The sequence below is a fragment of the Podarcis erhardii genome (assembly GCF_964252035.2).
Source record: "Podarcis erhardii genome assembly, chromosome: 4".
Lineage (NCBI taxonomy): Eukaryota > Metazoa > Chordata > Lepidosauria > Squamata > Lacertidae > Podarcis > Podarcis erhardii.
Window position 1 is genome coordinate 105,557,845 of NC_138508.1, and position 15,889 is coordinate 105,573,733.

The 15,889-nt window shown below is 43.2% G+C and overlaps 1 protein-coding gene and 1 long non-coding RNA gene across 14 annotated transcripts in view; one reads left to right on the forward strand and one right to left on the reverse strand.

Annotated features, from left to right (window-relative positions):
- The window catches only part of PCDH17 (protocadherin 17), a 472,217-nt gene that overhangs the window by 413,736 nt on the left and 42,592 nt on the right, over positions 1 to 15,889 (reverse strand). For 12 of the 13 annotated variants that reach the window (XR_014155545.1, XM_081858029.1, XM_081858034.1 and 9 more), the window contains exons 2-3: positions 8,910 to 8,968; positions 8,570 to 8,742 (exon numbers count right to left, since the gene is read on the reverse strand). Coding sequence is in view for 12 of the 13 variants with exons in the window: in XM_081858029.1 (XP_081714155.1) it covers positions 8,570 to 8,742; positions 8,910 to 8,968 (232 nt within the window). In the remaining variant the exon portion in view is untranslated. The remainder of the gene's footprint in view (positions 1 to 8,569; positions 8,743 to 8,909; positions 8,969 to 15,889) is intronic. The other variant, XM_081858033.1, reaches the window with a different exon arrangement.
- LOC309339909 lies at positions 3,468 to 5,420 on the forward strand. The gene is made up of 2 exons (XR_014155645.1): positions 3,468 to 3,878; positions 4,479 to 5,420. It is a non-coding gene; the product is annotated as an uncharacterized lncRNA (long non-coding RNA).

The following is a 15,889-nucleotide window of genomic DNA, read 5'->3' on the forward strand; positions in this document are numbered from 1 at the left end:
AATGAGGCAGTGTATGCCATAAGCCGCCCCCTCACCCCCCCCCCATGCTAGGCTCCTGCTTTGTTCCTATACAGTGGTACCTCGGGTTAAGAACTTAATTCGTTCTGGAGGTCCGTTCTTAACCTGAAACTGTTCTTAACCTGAAGCACCACTTTAGCTAATGGAGCCTCCTGCTGCTGCCACGCCGCTGGAGCACAATTTCTGTTCTCATCCTGAAACAAAGTTCTTAACCCAAGGTACTATTTCTGGGTTAGTGGAGTGTGTAACCTGAAGCGTATGAAACTCGAGGTACCACTGTAGTTCTCTGGAGTGGTGCTGGGTTATTAAGCTCTGCTCTCAAGACCAGGTTCACAACTTGCAGCATTATGCCTATAGCGGGCATAATTGGGCAAATTAACCATGTGAATGGCAAAGATGAAACAAATTTGAAATGCAGAATTTGGCTTCATAGCTCAAGCATAATACTGAGCTTGAAAGTGTGAATTTAGGGGGGAAATGGGATAGGTGGCTTTCACATGTATGTAATGGAATGCAAGAGACAAATAACAAATAATGGATACTATTTTCTGGCACTAAAATCTAAGTTTCAGAGATTGAGAAAACACTGAATCTTGAAAGTTGATTTGTAAACTTTAAAACTTTTATCATTTCCAGATCTGATTTCCCAATTTAAAACCTTAGAACTTTATGATATACTATTTATTATCTGTTCCACTCTGATTGTTTTGGTGTACATATGGTAGCTGAAACACACACAGAGTTTGCCTCATTCTCTTCAATTAGTCAAGGAACAACTCATGCATTCAGTGGAGATTCCTTCCCACAGAGAAACCTCCAAAATAGCCTCTGGGAGCATGGAATTCCTCTTCCACTTTGAAGCTCCATAAAGCATGTCTCACGTGATAAGAGTTCAGATTTATTTTCTTGTTGAGTTTGGCTGATAGGATTACATGTAGAGTTTTTTAAGCTGTTCGTGATTTCATCTGCATTAGGTATTTGATAATGAGGCTGGTGCTGTGGATTTTGCAACAGTAGCTGGAAGCTCTTTTCCCTTCGATGCTGCTGATGGTTTACGTCTAAACTGTACTTCCTATCAAAGCAAAGCATCACAAGGCTTTCTAGAGACATTTTAAAAAATCTTACTGTTGGGCAAGAATGGAAGAATTCTAAAAAATGAAGGCTTACCTTCTTCCAGACCCTAAATCAGGCCTGCAATTGTGAAATTTTTAGAGGTGAGGTGAGAGACCCCTGTGCCTCACTCTTCTCCCTCTCCTTTTGGTGAAAAGCAGTGACCTGACACTCTACACCCCACCACCACCACTACTGCTCCCAGTAGAAACAACACCAAGCGTTAAGTCCCACATGTCTCTTCGTTGTTTCTAAACCAGGCCTGTAAAACTTTTGATCCACAAGGCTAAACAAATGTGGTCCATCAGTCCTGATTTGTTGCCTTATTGGGACTACAAAAAGGGGAAGCATTTGCCAGAGCACAGCACAGAACAATGTTTGGTGAACCGCAAGTGGCACCGGCCAGCCCTAAATTACACTCCATGCAGGTGGGGAAATATATCCCCAACACGCCCTTTGGGTTCTAGGCTGAAGGGAAGCTGGTTCCCTTCAGTGGCCTAATCACCAGTTAGCTGAGAGATTGAATTGGTTCCTACTGGGTTTGAGGGTTTGGAATGCTTTCCTTCTTTCTTTTTCCCTTTCCTTTTCCCTTTCTTTCTTTCCTTCCTTCCTTCCTTCCTTCCCTCCTGTTTTCTAATTTTACCTTTCCTACTGTTTGGATACACAGACTACCTAGATAAATGTTATGAATATGGAAAGCACCCCCTAACCCCACCCTACTTTACAAAATTGAGATGAGAAGATACCAGCAGTAACTGGAATGTTTCGCTTTGGAGCACATCTACACAGCAAGCTTATATTGGTTTTGTACCAGTTCTCCTGTCTAGTTCCTAAAATAACATGGAAATTAAAGTTTAGTGGTGGTGCAGATCGTTTTCTGTTAGAGATAACTATATCTCCCTATGGAACTTCCCATGATCCCTTGAGGTAAAACTAAAACTATTTGGACGTGATTCAGCAGCTTCCCACAAGCCTTCCTCAGGCATTATTCTCAAGCCCCTGATAATAATCACATGAGGGAGGACACCGGAGGGCCACACACATTTGCCCTGCACCAGCCCTCTCTCCCCGCAAGACTGTCTGCTTGCTGAGGGCATGTCCACAATGGGGCAGCCTGCTGACTGCATGTAGGTTATTCCTGTGAACTAGGACCCTGAGTATTTGGGACTCCAGGTCCACCTACATGCATCCAGTGGGTTAAGCTTCTGTGTGCGAAGGCAGGGAAAGCGCAAGTGCTCCTGCCATTCTCCCTCACTCAGTTATCACATTTGGCAATCCCTGGGCTGCCATTATGGGAGAATGGGGAAGTATTCCTGCCTTGTTTTAGATTGCACATGGTTATGCCTTTAGATGGAGACCTGCAGAACAATGCCAAATCCCAGCAAAATGCTAGTTAACAAAGCAGAGTTCAATTCTGGTAACGCGGCTTGACGAGGATTTTTTGTGGGGGGAGCACACAGTCTAAAAATGAGGCACAAACAAAATGTCAAGCTGAACAATTTCCCTTAAAGAGTAGTAAACATATGGAGGGAGCTGCTTAGTAAGGCCAGTGAATCAGAGAGCATAAATAAGCTTATGAGACAGCTAGACATTTTAATAGAAAGAGTAGGTAGAGACTTCCTTCAGATAGCTAGAGTGAAGATAACTTAAAGGGGACATGCTTGGTTATTGCACAAGACTTTCTGTCCCAATGATTATGCTTTCTTTTACACAAGCTTTTTCTCCTTTAGGCCACCTGCCAAGATTTATCAAAGCACCCTCATTTTTTATTCTCCTTCCTTTATTTACATTTACCAAGGAGGCTAGCACAGAGCAAATATTGCTATCTGTGGAGCTTTCTTTTTAAGCAACATTTCCTGAAGAGCAGATATTCTTGAAGAAGATTTTCTTCTTCATTATTCCTTCATTTTCAACCAAGCCTTGTCAAGTGAGATGAGAATAGGGACTGTGTTTGTTTAGCTGAGAAACTGGAAGATTAAAGCAGACACACATTGGCATTCCCAAGGATTTCAACCAAGTTAAGAGATGTGTCTTTTATTTTATTTCCCTTCTACAAAGTTTGAACATCACAGGCAAATAATAATAATATGGCTTCTCTTCTGATCCACTGTAATAAAGAAAAAGCACCGTGCTGGACCAATACAACCTGAGAGCTAAGGGGAGCAGTGAGATGCCTGAAGCATCTTCTGTTCTGATCAAAGCAACTTTGCATGCGATGTGTCTCCACAGTTTGAAAGAATGACTCTTGAAGTATGTGGTGTGACCAGTCATTTGCTAAGGGAGGTCGTAGACTTTGTGATCCTAAAGTTCAGGGTCACTTCACATGTGGCAGTGTAGAATGAAAGTGTGTATATATCACCAGAGCTGTTTTTCTAGAAAAATAGAGCTCACCATGAACTTCTCCCTCATTCTCTTAGAATGACAATGGCCCCCACCTGAGAGGGGCCGCAGCTGAGTTCCACTGAGCAAGTCACACACCCCACCATGTGCAGCCAACAACAGCTGACTGCAATGTATAAAAAGATACATAGCCACAGGGCAGGAGCTGATAAATCCCCAGAAAACTGTGAAATGATCCTTATCTGAGCTCAAAAGAGGCAGCTTCCCTTTTCAAAGAATGGTGCAGAATATGGCAGTTGGTGGTTGGGGACACTGGGACCCTGTTACTCCAGGACAGGGATGAGGAACCTGTGGTGTTCCAGATGCCGCTGGACTACAGCTCCCATCAGATCCAGCAACGATGGCCAAAGGTAAGGAGTGCAGGGCAAGACTATGCTAGAATGAGAGGAGCCATTCAGGTCACTTCTTCTGGTTTGGCTGTTACCATTCTGCTGCCTTGAATAATTCCTCCATACGCAAACACACCAACAGACTTAGCATTACAAAAATTTCTCTTTAGCGCTTTATTTACTTTCACATATGCTAAAGAAATAACTATTAGTCCTTATATTTATAAATGTGTGTACTTTTCTCCAAAATTGAGATGCAGCAACCTCCACAATTCTTTAGTTATGTAGCCTGGGAAGGGAGAATAATTAAAGAAAATTCAGGGACAATCTGTTCTCAAAATGGTATCGGAAATCATTAATGATGCACAGCCACACAATGAGTTCAGCATTATTAAACCCTTGGTGCCTCTTTTCTTTAACCTTTTAAAATATATTCTTTCTCATTTCCTGTTTTTGAAGATGTACAGTAAGGGTTACTGTTACTCCTTGAAGTACATCTGTAAAATACCTTCTCCTACTGCAGGCACCCTCAGGCATACATTCTTCCTGGGTATCCATCCAAACACATAAAACACACAAATAGTGCACATACCCACAAGGATTAATCTTTCCATCTCTTAGGTATTTAGAAGAGTAGACCAGCCCAATCTACACGCCAAGGATGGAAGAGTTAATACCAGCTGTTTGCACGAGCTGGTTCCAGAATATGGTGAAACACTTTGCCTGAACACTTTGCATTATCACTCATATAAGCAATAGTAATGGTTGACTAAACCTGTTTTATTTTGATTTTTTAAATATTTTGCTTCGTAGGACAACTTGCAGGGTTCTAACTGTTGTTTCTTCTAACAGCGTGAGCCTATTTTTTATATATTATATTGGTGTGACCTATGGACCACTTTCTTCTAAGCCCTGCAGAAACCTTGAAATTGTACTGCATGCAGCCTCCACCTTCCTCAGCTCACAGCCTGCAGCATCCCAACCATAACTCATAACTTTTGCCCAAATTTTGGCAAGCAAACCTAATCAATAGGAAGAAGTGAGAAAAACTCACCTCTTGCCTACCCAGCCTGATTTGGGATATAGTTTGGACAGACCATGTTATTTATCTGGATACATGAACTAGTATTCCTCAGTAGGAATAGAAGTCAGGTACCTCACAGGTGCCACTGGTGAGGGCCAGGATTCTGTTTCTGGGCCTAATGGAACACATGTTGGGCATTCCCTCACCTGGTACCTTCCAGATGTTTCAGACTGTAACTCTCAATAGCCCCAGCTAGCACTGGAGAACATGAGAGTGAGAGAGGCTGATCACATCCGTCAGGGTCTCCAAAATGGATGCAATTAGACCAGAAGAATCTACCTGCAACTCTGAACATTTCTGACTTTCCTGACATACAGAATTAAAGAGGGCAACACTTTCCATGATATTTGGGGAAAGCAACATATGGTGGGCATATCCTGTTCACCAGTATTTTGACTTTCACTCTGCTTTTTTGCATCTATAGGCATTGTCCACTGTAGGTTTCTTCAGCCACTGCAATAAACAGCACTTGCAGAAAAGCACAGTTGTGGGTTCTCCTATTCATTTAAATGGAACTTGAGAAAACAAAACAAAAAAAAGTACCTGGGAGATTCAAGCTCATGTATTCTGCAGACAGCAAATATATAGACAGCATGTACAAGGTTGTGGACAGGGAGATGAGAATCCCAGATTCAACTCCCCATTCAGCTTTGAAGCTGTTTTGTGGCCCTTGGGCGAGTCTCAGTAGTTCTCCATTTATCCTACTTCACAAGGTTGTTGTGAGGTTAAATTCTAAATCTTCTTCAAGGAAGACTGGCATAAAAATGTAAGAAAAAATTTACAGAAATCTCTTTAATTTTCCTACAAAATCCAGCAGATTTCTTGTTGAAGCAAGGCTTTTAAAAGCTACTATGAATTTCAGTGTAGATAAAATTTGATGGCAGCTAGGAAATGAAAAACCCTTCCACACTCTTTCCCCAGCAAATGTAGTGAAGCTTTTAAAAATGTCCCTCATAATGCCAAAATATATTCTATCTGGCACAATTCTTCAACAGCTGTACAACCCAAGCTATAGAAACCGTTTGGAAGTCTTATTCTGTGTTTTTCATATTAAAATAAATTAGCAGGTATATATGTTAGAAGAGATTTTTTTTAGAGAGAAATATTTACACAGAATAGTGGTTCAATTATAAACCAAGAGTCGCTATGCAAAGGGGGGAATTTGGCATCTATCATTTGGAAAACAAGGTCATGAGGTCCTCCCTTGAATGAATGAGGAATAAATTACAATGCAGCATTCTAAATATTCTACATGGAAACAAAATCTTATTGCATTCTTGACATGATCAAGAAAATGAAGCCAAGCGTGCATTTGCTGATGAATGTGGTACAATTCTGGCTGTGCTGGAGGCAAAAATCTAGTTCTAATTAATCACCAATTAATAGAAAGCTTAGAATGTGTTTCTGCTTAATTATAAATATAGCTTCTCATTAAGAAAGACTTAATTAATCAATTTTTAAAACATCCTCAGTGCTGTGAATCATTTTCCACACAACAAGCTGAAATGACTAATGGAGATGAGAAACCAAATTCAAAATATTTCAGCTGTGTTCCTCCTCACTGCTTGGAAGCAAAATGTACAACACACACACACACACACACACACACACACACACACACACGGACACACAGCTGATATACTCAGTTTAACTGGCACTGATAGGAAATAATGGGTTTCTTTTGAAATAAACTTACTCTTAGCAAAAGGGAGCATAAACCAAATCATACACAGACTTTGGCGAAACAGAAATGCTTTTGTCTCTGTAAATATAACCCAGTTGAGAACAGTCACTGCTCTGCTGTACTTCACTCTAGCAGTGTCACAGGCACCTGTCAGTAACTTCTTTGTAGCTTGTAAATGAAATGATTTACTAACTAGGGGCCAGATCGTGGGTGTACCAAGGATCTGCACAGCTTCCACTTATTTCAGTGAGACAGGGGTTTTCAAACTGCGTTTCAGGGAACTCCTGGGATTGTTTGGAAACTTGTCAGAGGCTTCCTCATGAGATTAACCATGGTGGACAAATTTCTCTGAAAGACAACTTGCCCCTGGAGACTAACCTTCCTCTGCCATGTTCTAAAGTGAGTTCTAAAGGGCCTGGAATGGTGCCTGGCAGGAGCTGTGTATCTCAGAACAGGATACAGAATCCTCCATAACAGGAGAAGCCAATGCAGTGCCCTCCAGATTTTGCAGGACTACAATTTCTATCATGCTGACTGGGGCTGATGGAACTGCAGTCCAGCGACATCTGGAGAACACCATGTTGCCCTCTGCAACATGCATGAATATCTGGCAGGTGCTCCGGGTTCTCAAGCAGGCAAATTAACGAGTGTGTTGCAAGAGGTTGCAATTAAAAACAAACAAACACAGCAAAGGAACAGATTGAGGGCTTGAGTTAGAATCCACTGAAAAAATTAGAACCTGCATCGCACTAGCACTTGGTGGAGTGAGCCCTGTGTCGTGATTTGATCATTTAGTAGCACAGGCAACTCCTCATTTACACATTCTCTATTTGTGCACAACTGTGCACACAGATGTTGCCAGGATCCTGGAAGTTGAACCCGGAAATGGGGAACACCCTGGATAGGAGTCCTGGCTCCTGAGGAGACCCTTCCCAGGGCCCGAAAAGGACATTCTCTTCAGTCTCCTCGAAGGGCCTCCTCGAAGGTTCTTCCCTGCCCAGCAGCTGAGCTGATCTAGGCAACTCCCCATTTTACGAGACTTTGCACATGGGGGTTCGAAACACAACCCCCGACTCTTGAGGTTGCCAACAATGTTTTATATTTGATAATGAAATCAATCTTGGAAACAAAAAAACATGAAGCCACCATTAGTTGGAGTTGGTTCTGATTTCAAATGTTTATCCTGCCAAATTATCATAGCAAGTGAAAAAGGAAAAGTATAACCATACTGTGGCCATATTTTTCCACGCAATAAATGCAGCTATCACCTAATATCTTGGGTCCCATGAGCTTTCTAACCATGAGTCTGTTATCACAATTAAGCATTTAGGCAAGGAATATTCCACCGATGTGGTGGAGAAGGGCAGATGTGATGATCAAACCATTGCTCTAACTGTGTAAATCCAACTTCACTCTTCGGGACAACACTAAGGAAAAACAGCAGCAGGCTATCCATTTCTAGAAGTCCTCAAGAACATAAAGTCAGGATCCAAAGAGCTGCTTTGTATACACCCGGTGAGATTTTTGCTTTTTCTGTCTTTAAATATCAGGCCCATATGCCATATCACAAGATACTCCCAAAAAGTCCCAAGGCCTCTTTGCAGATGTGGAGCTAGTTAAAAGCCTCTCTGGATCCCAGGGGGGAAACACCACTATTACTCATTAATACATGGCTTGTTGGGGCTGAACAGGCATGATAACTGTCTGTTCCAGTTTCTAATTATTACATATGTATGTGTATATACACCAGTATATTTATATGTGTGTGGTATATGCATACAAGCAGAGAGAGAATATGTTTGTGTGGCAAGTTGGCTGGAAGATTTAGTGCTGCATCTGATAGCATTATCAGTGGGCTTGCCTATCTACTGCCAGAACAGAAGTAATAGGTTTCTAATCATTGCTTAAGCTGCAGACGTAGCAAGCGGTGGCTGCTTCACTCACCTGGTTCGAGTGGCTGGCTTTTAGTCGAAGTCGCTTTCATCTTGAGGGCCTCTCTAACCGACATGTCACAACAGGAGCCTTTGTTGGTATCCTGGTCACTGTCTGCTTGGTCACTGTCCCCATGGCCACTGTCTCTCAAGCTGGCTCTCTCAGGGTCCTTGAATGTGGAGCTACTGATGTTTCATGTATGAAAGGAAAGAGAACAAGAGAGAAAGGGGGAGAGAATGTGTTAAACTTGTATTTATTTCCCCCCACCCCATTTGAATTGTTCTTTCTGGCAAAGGAATTTCTGAATAGGATGCAAATGGGGAAGCCGAGAAAGTTATTTAATAGGCCTTACCTTTGAACAAACTGCTGCCTGCTGCCCATGTAATTGGGCTCTGCGGGAAAATTGTCTGTCTGTGAAAGAGAAGGAAAAAAAACATATCTAGTTGTACACTGGACAAATCTCCTGCAGAGCAACAAGATTTCCTAGAGGAGGAATGATTAATAATTCAAAAATAATTTTCCCCACCCCTTAATGTTCAGATTTGTACATTTTAATTAAATTTCAAAATGCTGGTATATCATTATGCACTCAGAACAATTAAGTGATACTGGCCCACAAATTACCTGCTAAAACAGACAAGGAAGATTTACATAAGTGACATGGAAATATGGCTTGTAATTAACCAAATACTAAGCTCATCTTAAGCTTTGTATTAAGGCAAGTTCAGATCACCACATTTTCTTCACAAGTATTTACTGTTATGTATCACCTTTTGCAGATGCAGTAGAAGCTCTCTTGACAAACAGCAAAAAAAAAAACCCCAGCTGGAATATTCATTTTGATTTATAAACAGATGTTGGAGAAGGTTCCAAGCTAGCTAGTTTTAAGCCCCCTGATATGATAGATTTCAGCCCCCTCCCCTGTCCAGTGAAGAACTATTCAGTCATGTAGCCGCACAACCTCACTTGATTGACTGCAGTCTGAATGAAGCAGCACAGCCGAGCAACAATTGTACCAGACGCTTAGAAAGGCTCTTCTCCAGTCCATGTTAGTAAGCTCACACAAAGGCATCGGTCAACAGATGCAGCAGCAAGTTGCCCATCTGCTCCTGAATACAGGAATCCCCCCACTAAAACAAAACAAACTTATCAGTGGTAACGGAAAGAATATTGGATGAAAGCAGGGAGAAGGACAATCTGCATATGAATCTGCATATGGATATTTGATGCGGTTCACCCACAAGATGCTATTGTGCCCCCTATGAAGGGAGATCAAATGGTATGGGCTGGAATAAGTAAGGGTGGCAACAGAGGTCACCAAATAGAGGAACTGATTGGAACTCCAGTTTTTGTTTCCAGGGCAGTGCATGTGTATTCAAACCACAAGCATGGCCTCCAAGTGCCACTATTCAGCCATGGAAATTAATAAGCTATCCTGCTTTGTTCCTGTGCCAAAGGAAATCTTGGCCACTAGTTTGCAGCCCTTTTAAGAGTATCTTGGCTCCCCAATTCCCCGCCTTGCTCTCCTCTACAAATATGAAATGCTCCTCCCTGTCCAGTTTGCTTTCCACAGTTGCCTGCTCAGCCAGTCTCCTGCTCACCAATGCTTCCCCCCAGGGTCTGCCTGCCTCCACCCTCTGCCCGATTCCATGGCCAGAAGGCTAGGAGAGATCCTTAATCCACACTGGTGGGATCTTCGCAGCTCGGCAGAGGAGCATTGGAGCGAAAGAAGTGCCTCAGAGCCAATGGGCAAGCAACTGCACCTGCATTTGCAAAGTTAGCTAGGGATTTTTCTCCACCCCCCCCCCAGTCCCATCCCAAGCATGTCTACTTAAAGCTGTTGCTGCTCCTGTGAGTGTTTGGCAAGACCACTCCCCCCTGCAAGTCAATTCCACCAGGCCCAAGGGATGGGACCTACACTCACACATACTCTGAGCAGCTCTCTGCAGCATGCGGCGAAAATGGTTTTAAGTTCTTAATCTGCTGCACCTCAAATGGTGGTTTTTTATAATGTAATATTATTTTATTATTTTCTTTCTGTTTGGGGTGGGACAAATGTTTGGGCAGGGAGTAGTTTAATTTTAGCATAATTGTTTCTTGCTTTGTTTTTACTTTCATTATTTTGTTATATTATTGTATAGTTTGTATTTTGTTTTTTAAGGGGAAAGGGTCAGGGCTGCCTGGGCATGGGCCTCAGCCAACAGAATGGCTGGGGGGGGTTCCACAGGGGCGGATGTATTGGGCAGCTGGTCCTGACCAGAAGGATACTGGAATCAGCAAGGGAAACCCACATGACCTGAAAGTGTTGCTGTGCAATGCCAGGTCAATGATGAATAAAACCACTGTGGATGGAGGATTTGATCTGGCATGCATGACAGAGACTTGGTTGGATGAAGCAGATGGGCCTGTCCTTGCCGCTGCTTGTCCACCAGGTTTCTCTTACACACAGCAACCCAGGTCATGTGGGCAGGGAGGGGGGGTTGCAGTGATTTTTAGGAAGTCATTAGTCTGCACCAGGTGTCCTATTGGGAAGACCCAGTTCTCTGAGTGCATGTTCTGGAAGTTGGGCAATAGGGGCAGTACTTGATTCCTTTTGGTGTACCGACCTCCCCGTTGCACCAAGGATTCCCTGCCCGAGCTGCTTCAGGTCGTGGCGGATATGCTCGTGGAGACACCTAGCTTGGTTGTCCTGGGGGTTTTAACATCCATGCTGAAACGAACTTACAAGGGACCGCTTGTGACTTCGTGGAAAGCATGTCCTCCATGGGGCTGTCCCTGAATAAGTTTGGCCCAACTCATAGCCACGGACATACCTTATCCCTGGTGTTTACCTCTATGGATGTTGGTGATCTGACACTAAGTAAAAGTGAAACTAAAGAAGTGCCATGGTCAGATCACTTCCTGGTGCAACTGGACTTCTCTGCAACCCTTCCCCTCTGCAGGGAGGTGGGACCGATTCAGATCGTCCACCCACGCCACTTAATGGATCCAATTGGCATCCAAAGAGTGGTAGGGGATGTTTTATCCCATGTTGATGGCCTTTCAGCTGATTCCCTGGTGGCCCACTGGAATGCAGAGTTAACCAGGGCTATTGACTGTCTAGCTCCAAAGCACCCTCTCCAATTGCATGGAGCCTGGACAGCCCCGTGGTTTTCCCTGGGCGATGAAACAATTGTTGAGATGGCTAGAGCGCTGGTAGCAGAAAACTCACTCTGGATCAGACCAGACATGGGCTAGAGCTCAACGTTGAGCCTACCAAGCAGCAATGGCGACGGCGAAGAGGGCCTTCTTCACCGCCTCTATTGCATCTGCAGAAAACAGCAGGAGGGAACTCTTTCAGGTGGTTCACAGTCTATCAGAACCACCTTCATCACCGGGGCCGGGTAGGGACCCCAATATCTCCTGCAATGCTTTTGCAAAGTTTTTTGCAGATAAAGTCGCTCAGATTTGGAAGGAGGCAGACTCCACAGTGGGAGCAGGGCCGGGGCGGGAGAGTGCTAGAGTTCTGTCTAGTCTTGTTACATGGGATCAATTCCAATCTGTTACCTCTGAGGACGTGGACAAGCTGTTTGGACAAGTGAAACCGACCACCTGTCTCCTTGATCCTTGCCCATCCTGGCTGATAAAAGCAAGCAGGGAAGGGCTGGGCGATGGTCTCTGGGGGGTGGTGAATGCTTCCCTCTGTGAGGGAGCCTTCACAGCCCCCACTGAAAGAGGCAGTCATTAAACTGCTTCTTAAAAAAACATCTTTAGACCCGGCCAATATTGCCAGCTGTTGCCCAATCTCAAATCTACCATTCTTGGGAAAGGTGATTGAGCAGGTGGTTGCTGAACAACTCCAGGCACGCCTGGAGGATGCGGACCATTTGGATCCCTTCCAACAGGGATTCAGGCCTCACCATGGGATTTAAACTGCCTTGGTCATGCTAGTCGATGGTCTCTGGCAGGCTAGGGACAAAGGTGAGAGCTGTTTCCTAGTTCTGCTGGATCTCTCAGTGGCCTTTGACCATAACATCCTTCTGGACCGTCTAGAGGGGCTGGGAGCTGGGGGCACTGTTATACAGTGGTTCTGCTCCTTTCCCCTGGGCCGTGTCCAGAAAGTGGTATTGGGGGAGGAGTGTTCAGACCCCTGGGCTCTCACTTGTGGGGTGCCTCAGGGTTCCGTCCTCTCCCCCCCCCATGCTTTTAAATATCTATATGAAGGCGCTGGGAGAGATCATCCACAGCCCTGGGGCAGCCGACTCCACAGACACACAAATCCTCAGGTCACAATTCTCCTCACTACAGTGAGACATTTTGCATTTTTATTTAAACTATAGGAGTTTTCTAAAGTTGCATTTTTACATAGAAAGAGTCACGTGTAAATATTATGCAAATATGTCTCATCTTTTTTGGTGATGCATTTCCTCTATTTTGATGGTACATCCTAATTCTATGTCCACTGAGCATACGCAGTCCTCGCTGAGCTGTCTTTGGGGAATGCCAACTTTAGAGATTTTCCAGTAAATATTGTGTACTTCTATGAACCTTGGAATATCCCTGTGCATGCAAATATTTACTGCTTGTTTCTCTGTGACCTTGTGGTAGCTACAGTCCTCTCTGCACTCAGCAGCTGAGTTCACTAAGAAGGAGTGATATACTGCTTATGAGGGAATAGTGGATTTCTCATTGCTTTCATGGAAGCTGCGTCTGGAAATGTGGCAATGTCACCTGGCAAGGTAAGCCTCGTTTCAGACATAGTTTATGCAACTAACAGATGAGGACTGTAAAAGTTGTCATGGATAATATCACTACAGACTGAAGGTGGGAGATCCAGTGAATACATATTTTAATTTTATAACGTGCTAATAGAAAATAAATGTTATGGGGGAAAGTGCTCTAATGAAGGCTTCATTCTGGTATGCTAATTTTCATAGAATCATAGAATCATAGAATCATAGAGTTGGAAGAGACCACAAGGGCCATCGAGTCCAACCCCCTGCCAAGCAGGAAATTTTGTAGGTGTAGGTTTGTTTTCTCCTAATAGAAAAACAATAAACCATGTGATTCCCCACCTGAAGTCAAAAACAGAAGTGTTAAATTCCAGGAACAGTTTTATTTTATTTTTACTACTTTTTGTGTGAACAAAGCATCTCACCATGGTTTGTTTCATTATATGAACACATCCCAGTAGATTAACCATGATTGATTTGTTGCCAACAAACGATGATCATAAGTCATGATTTGTGAATGGCTTGCAAGTCTTGGCTTGTTCTGGCAAATGCTTTTTATTACACGTGAACCCAACACGGTTTGTTAACCATGGTTTACCCTGCTTCATCACACACCTCTGCCAAGCGGAAGAGCAGTGCGAAAACAAAACCACCCCATGCCTAAGTGGCTGTTGCTCGCCCTTTGCCTAAGAAGAATTCATGTCTAACTCACAAGACAGACAACTGCACTTTGCAGCTGCTGCTGAGAAAATGAAATTTTAAAGCAACTGCAACCAAGTACAGTGGTACCTCGGGTTAAGTACTTAATTCGTTCCGGAGGTCTGTTCTTAACCTGAAACTGTTCTTAACCTGAAGCACCACTTTAGCTAATGGGGCCTCCCGCTGCTGCCACGCCGCCACCGTGCAATTTCTCTTCTCATCCTGAAACAAAGTTCTTAACCCAAGGTACTATTTCTGGGTTAGCTGTATTTCTGTAACCTGAAGCGTATGTAACCTGAAGCGTGTGTAGCCCGAGGTACCACTGTATTCCTTACTAACATCTAAAATTCGTGGAACATGAAAGCAAAGAGTTAAACACAAACTGTAAAAGGTAAATGTAAAGGATCCCTGGATGGTTAAGTCCAGTCAAAAGCAAACTGTATATAGTGATACTCCAATTTCCCTTATTAAATTGTAGCAATTTCTGTGATTTTAATATGTACATATAGATCTAGTTACACTGCAATTGCTGAAGAGAATAAAAACAATCATTCACATAGGTCAAACTGGCAAAAATTTAAGATTTTCAAACCCCTTGCAATACAGAAATACAGTCCTTGGAAGAAAGGGTGGGGGGACCTAGTGAGCTTTCCCTCAGTACTGCCCATTGTCAGTACTGCCCATAAGAAAAGAGTGTGGTCTGCAATTTGCAACTCACAGCTACAGTGTAGTTAGCACCTCCTACACAAAGACCATTCAAGAAACAAACCATAGTTTGTTGGATCATTTGCATGGCAGCTTGTGGCTGTTTTGCAGTTTGTGAAACAAAGCATGGTTTACAACAGGCCAAATTAGGCCCATGAATCTGGCTTGTATAGCCATTTTCTGTTGGCCATGCCCACCTGTAACTCACCTGACATGATCAGATCAGGCGCTCCCGAGAGATCCCCTGCTGATAGTAGGCATGAATCCACATGACAACATATGATGTCAGGTGAATGAGACTGCTGAACCCACCCACCTATCAAAAGGGATCTGTGGGGTGCTGGTCTCTTCTGGAAACCTCTACTTCAAGCTCTCATTTCTGAGTCTTACACTTAGTATCTCTGGTCAGTTTCCCATGTGAACTGGAGGTTTGAATAATGTACTTTACTGAAAGTCGCCTTTCTGAATATGTCCAAAAGGAAACAGCAGTTACTGCTATTGTCAATAGCATTATTTCCTAGCACCCTTTTGTGTATTTAATAACTTCTTACACAAACTGCAACATTCTCCCTAAGTCTCAAATAACCACTGCAGGCTACTTACATTGGCAGCTTGTGTTCTTTTAACAAACAAGCAAAAATCGGAGGAAACAAGTCCAAGTATGATGGATGTGCTTGATTTCAAGTCTCAGCAAAACTCTGATTCCCTTTGATAAGTGCTTGCAAGCATGGGGGCTGAAGCGAACACAACCAACAAATAGGACTCTTAAAAAGAAAGGAAAGGTGATGTGGCGAGCTTTCTAGTCAGAAGATCAGGCAGCTAAGGGCCCAATCCAGCTACAGTTGTTCCATTTCACAGGGAATGTTAGATGCATGCCTAAATCTCTCCCACTCTTTAAAAGTGCTTAGTTTTTCATATTCTAAAGCTTTAGTGAAATAGTCACTGAGGGTCAACTTTAAATGGGAACTCCTGAGAACACTTGATTATTTTTGCAGCTAATTAGTTCTCATGTATTAACTGTAAAACAAGGTGACAAAGGAAACATCCTAACTTTTAAAATTACATTTTAAATTCTCCCATGCATCACTGGCGATACCCCTATATTACAAGTTCGAAGGAACCTATACTAGTGACCATGTGCAAGCTTATTTACATATTATCAAGCACATAAAATGTCCTAAAATTCATTAATAAGATGGTAGTCAGAAGAAATGTA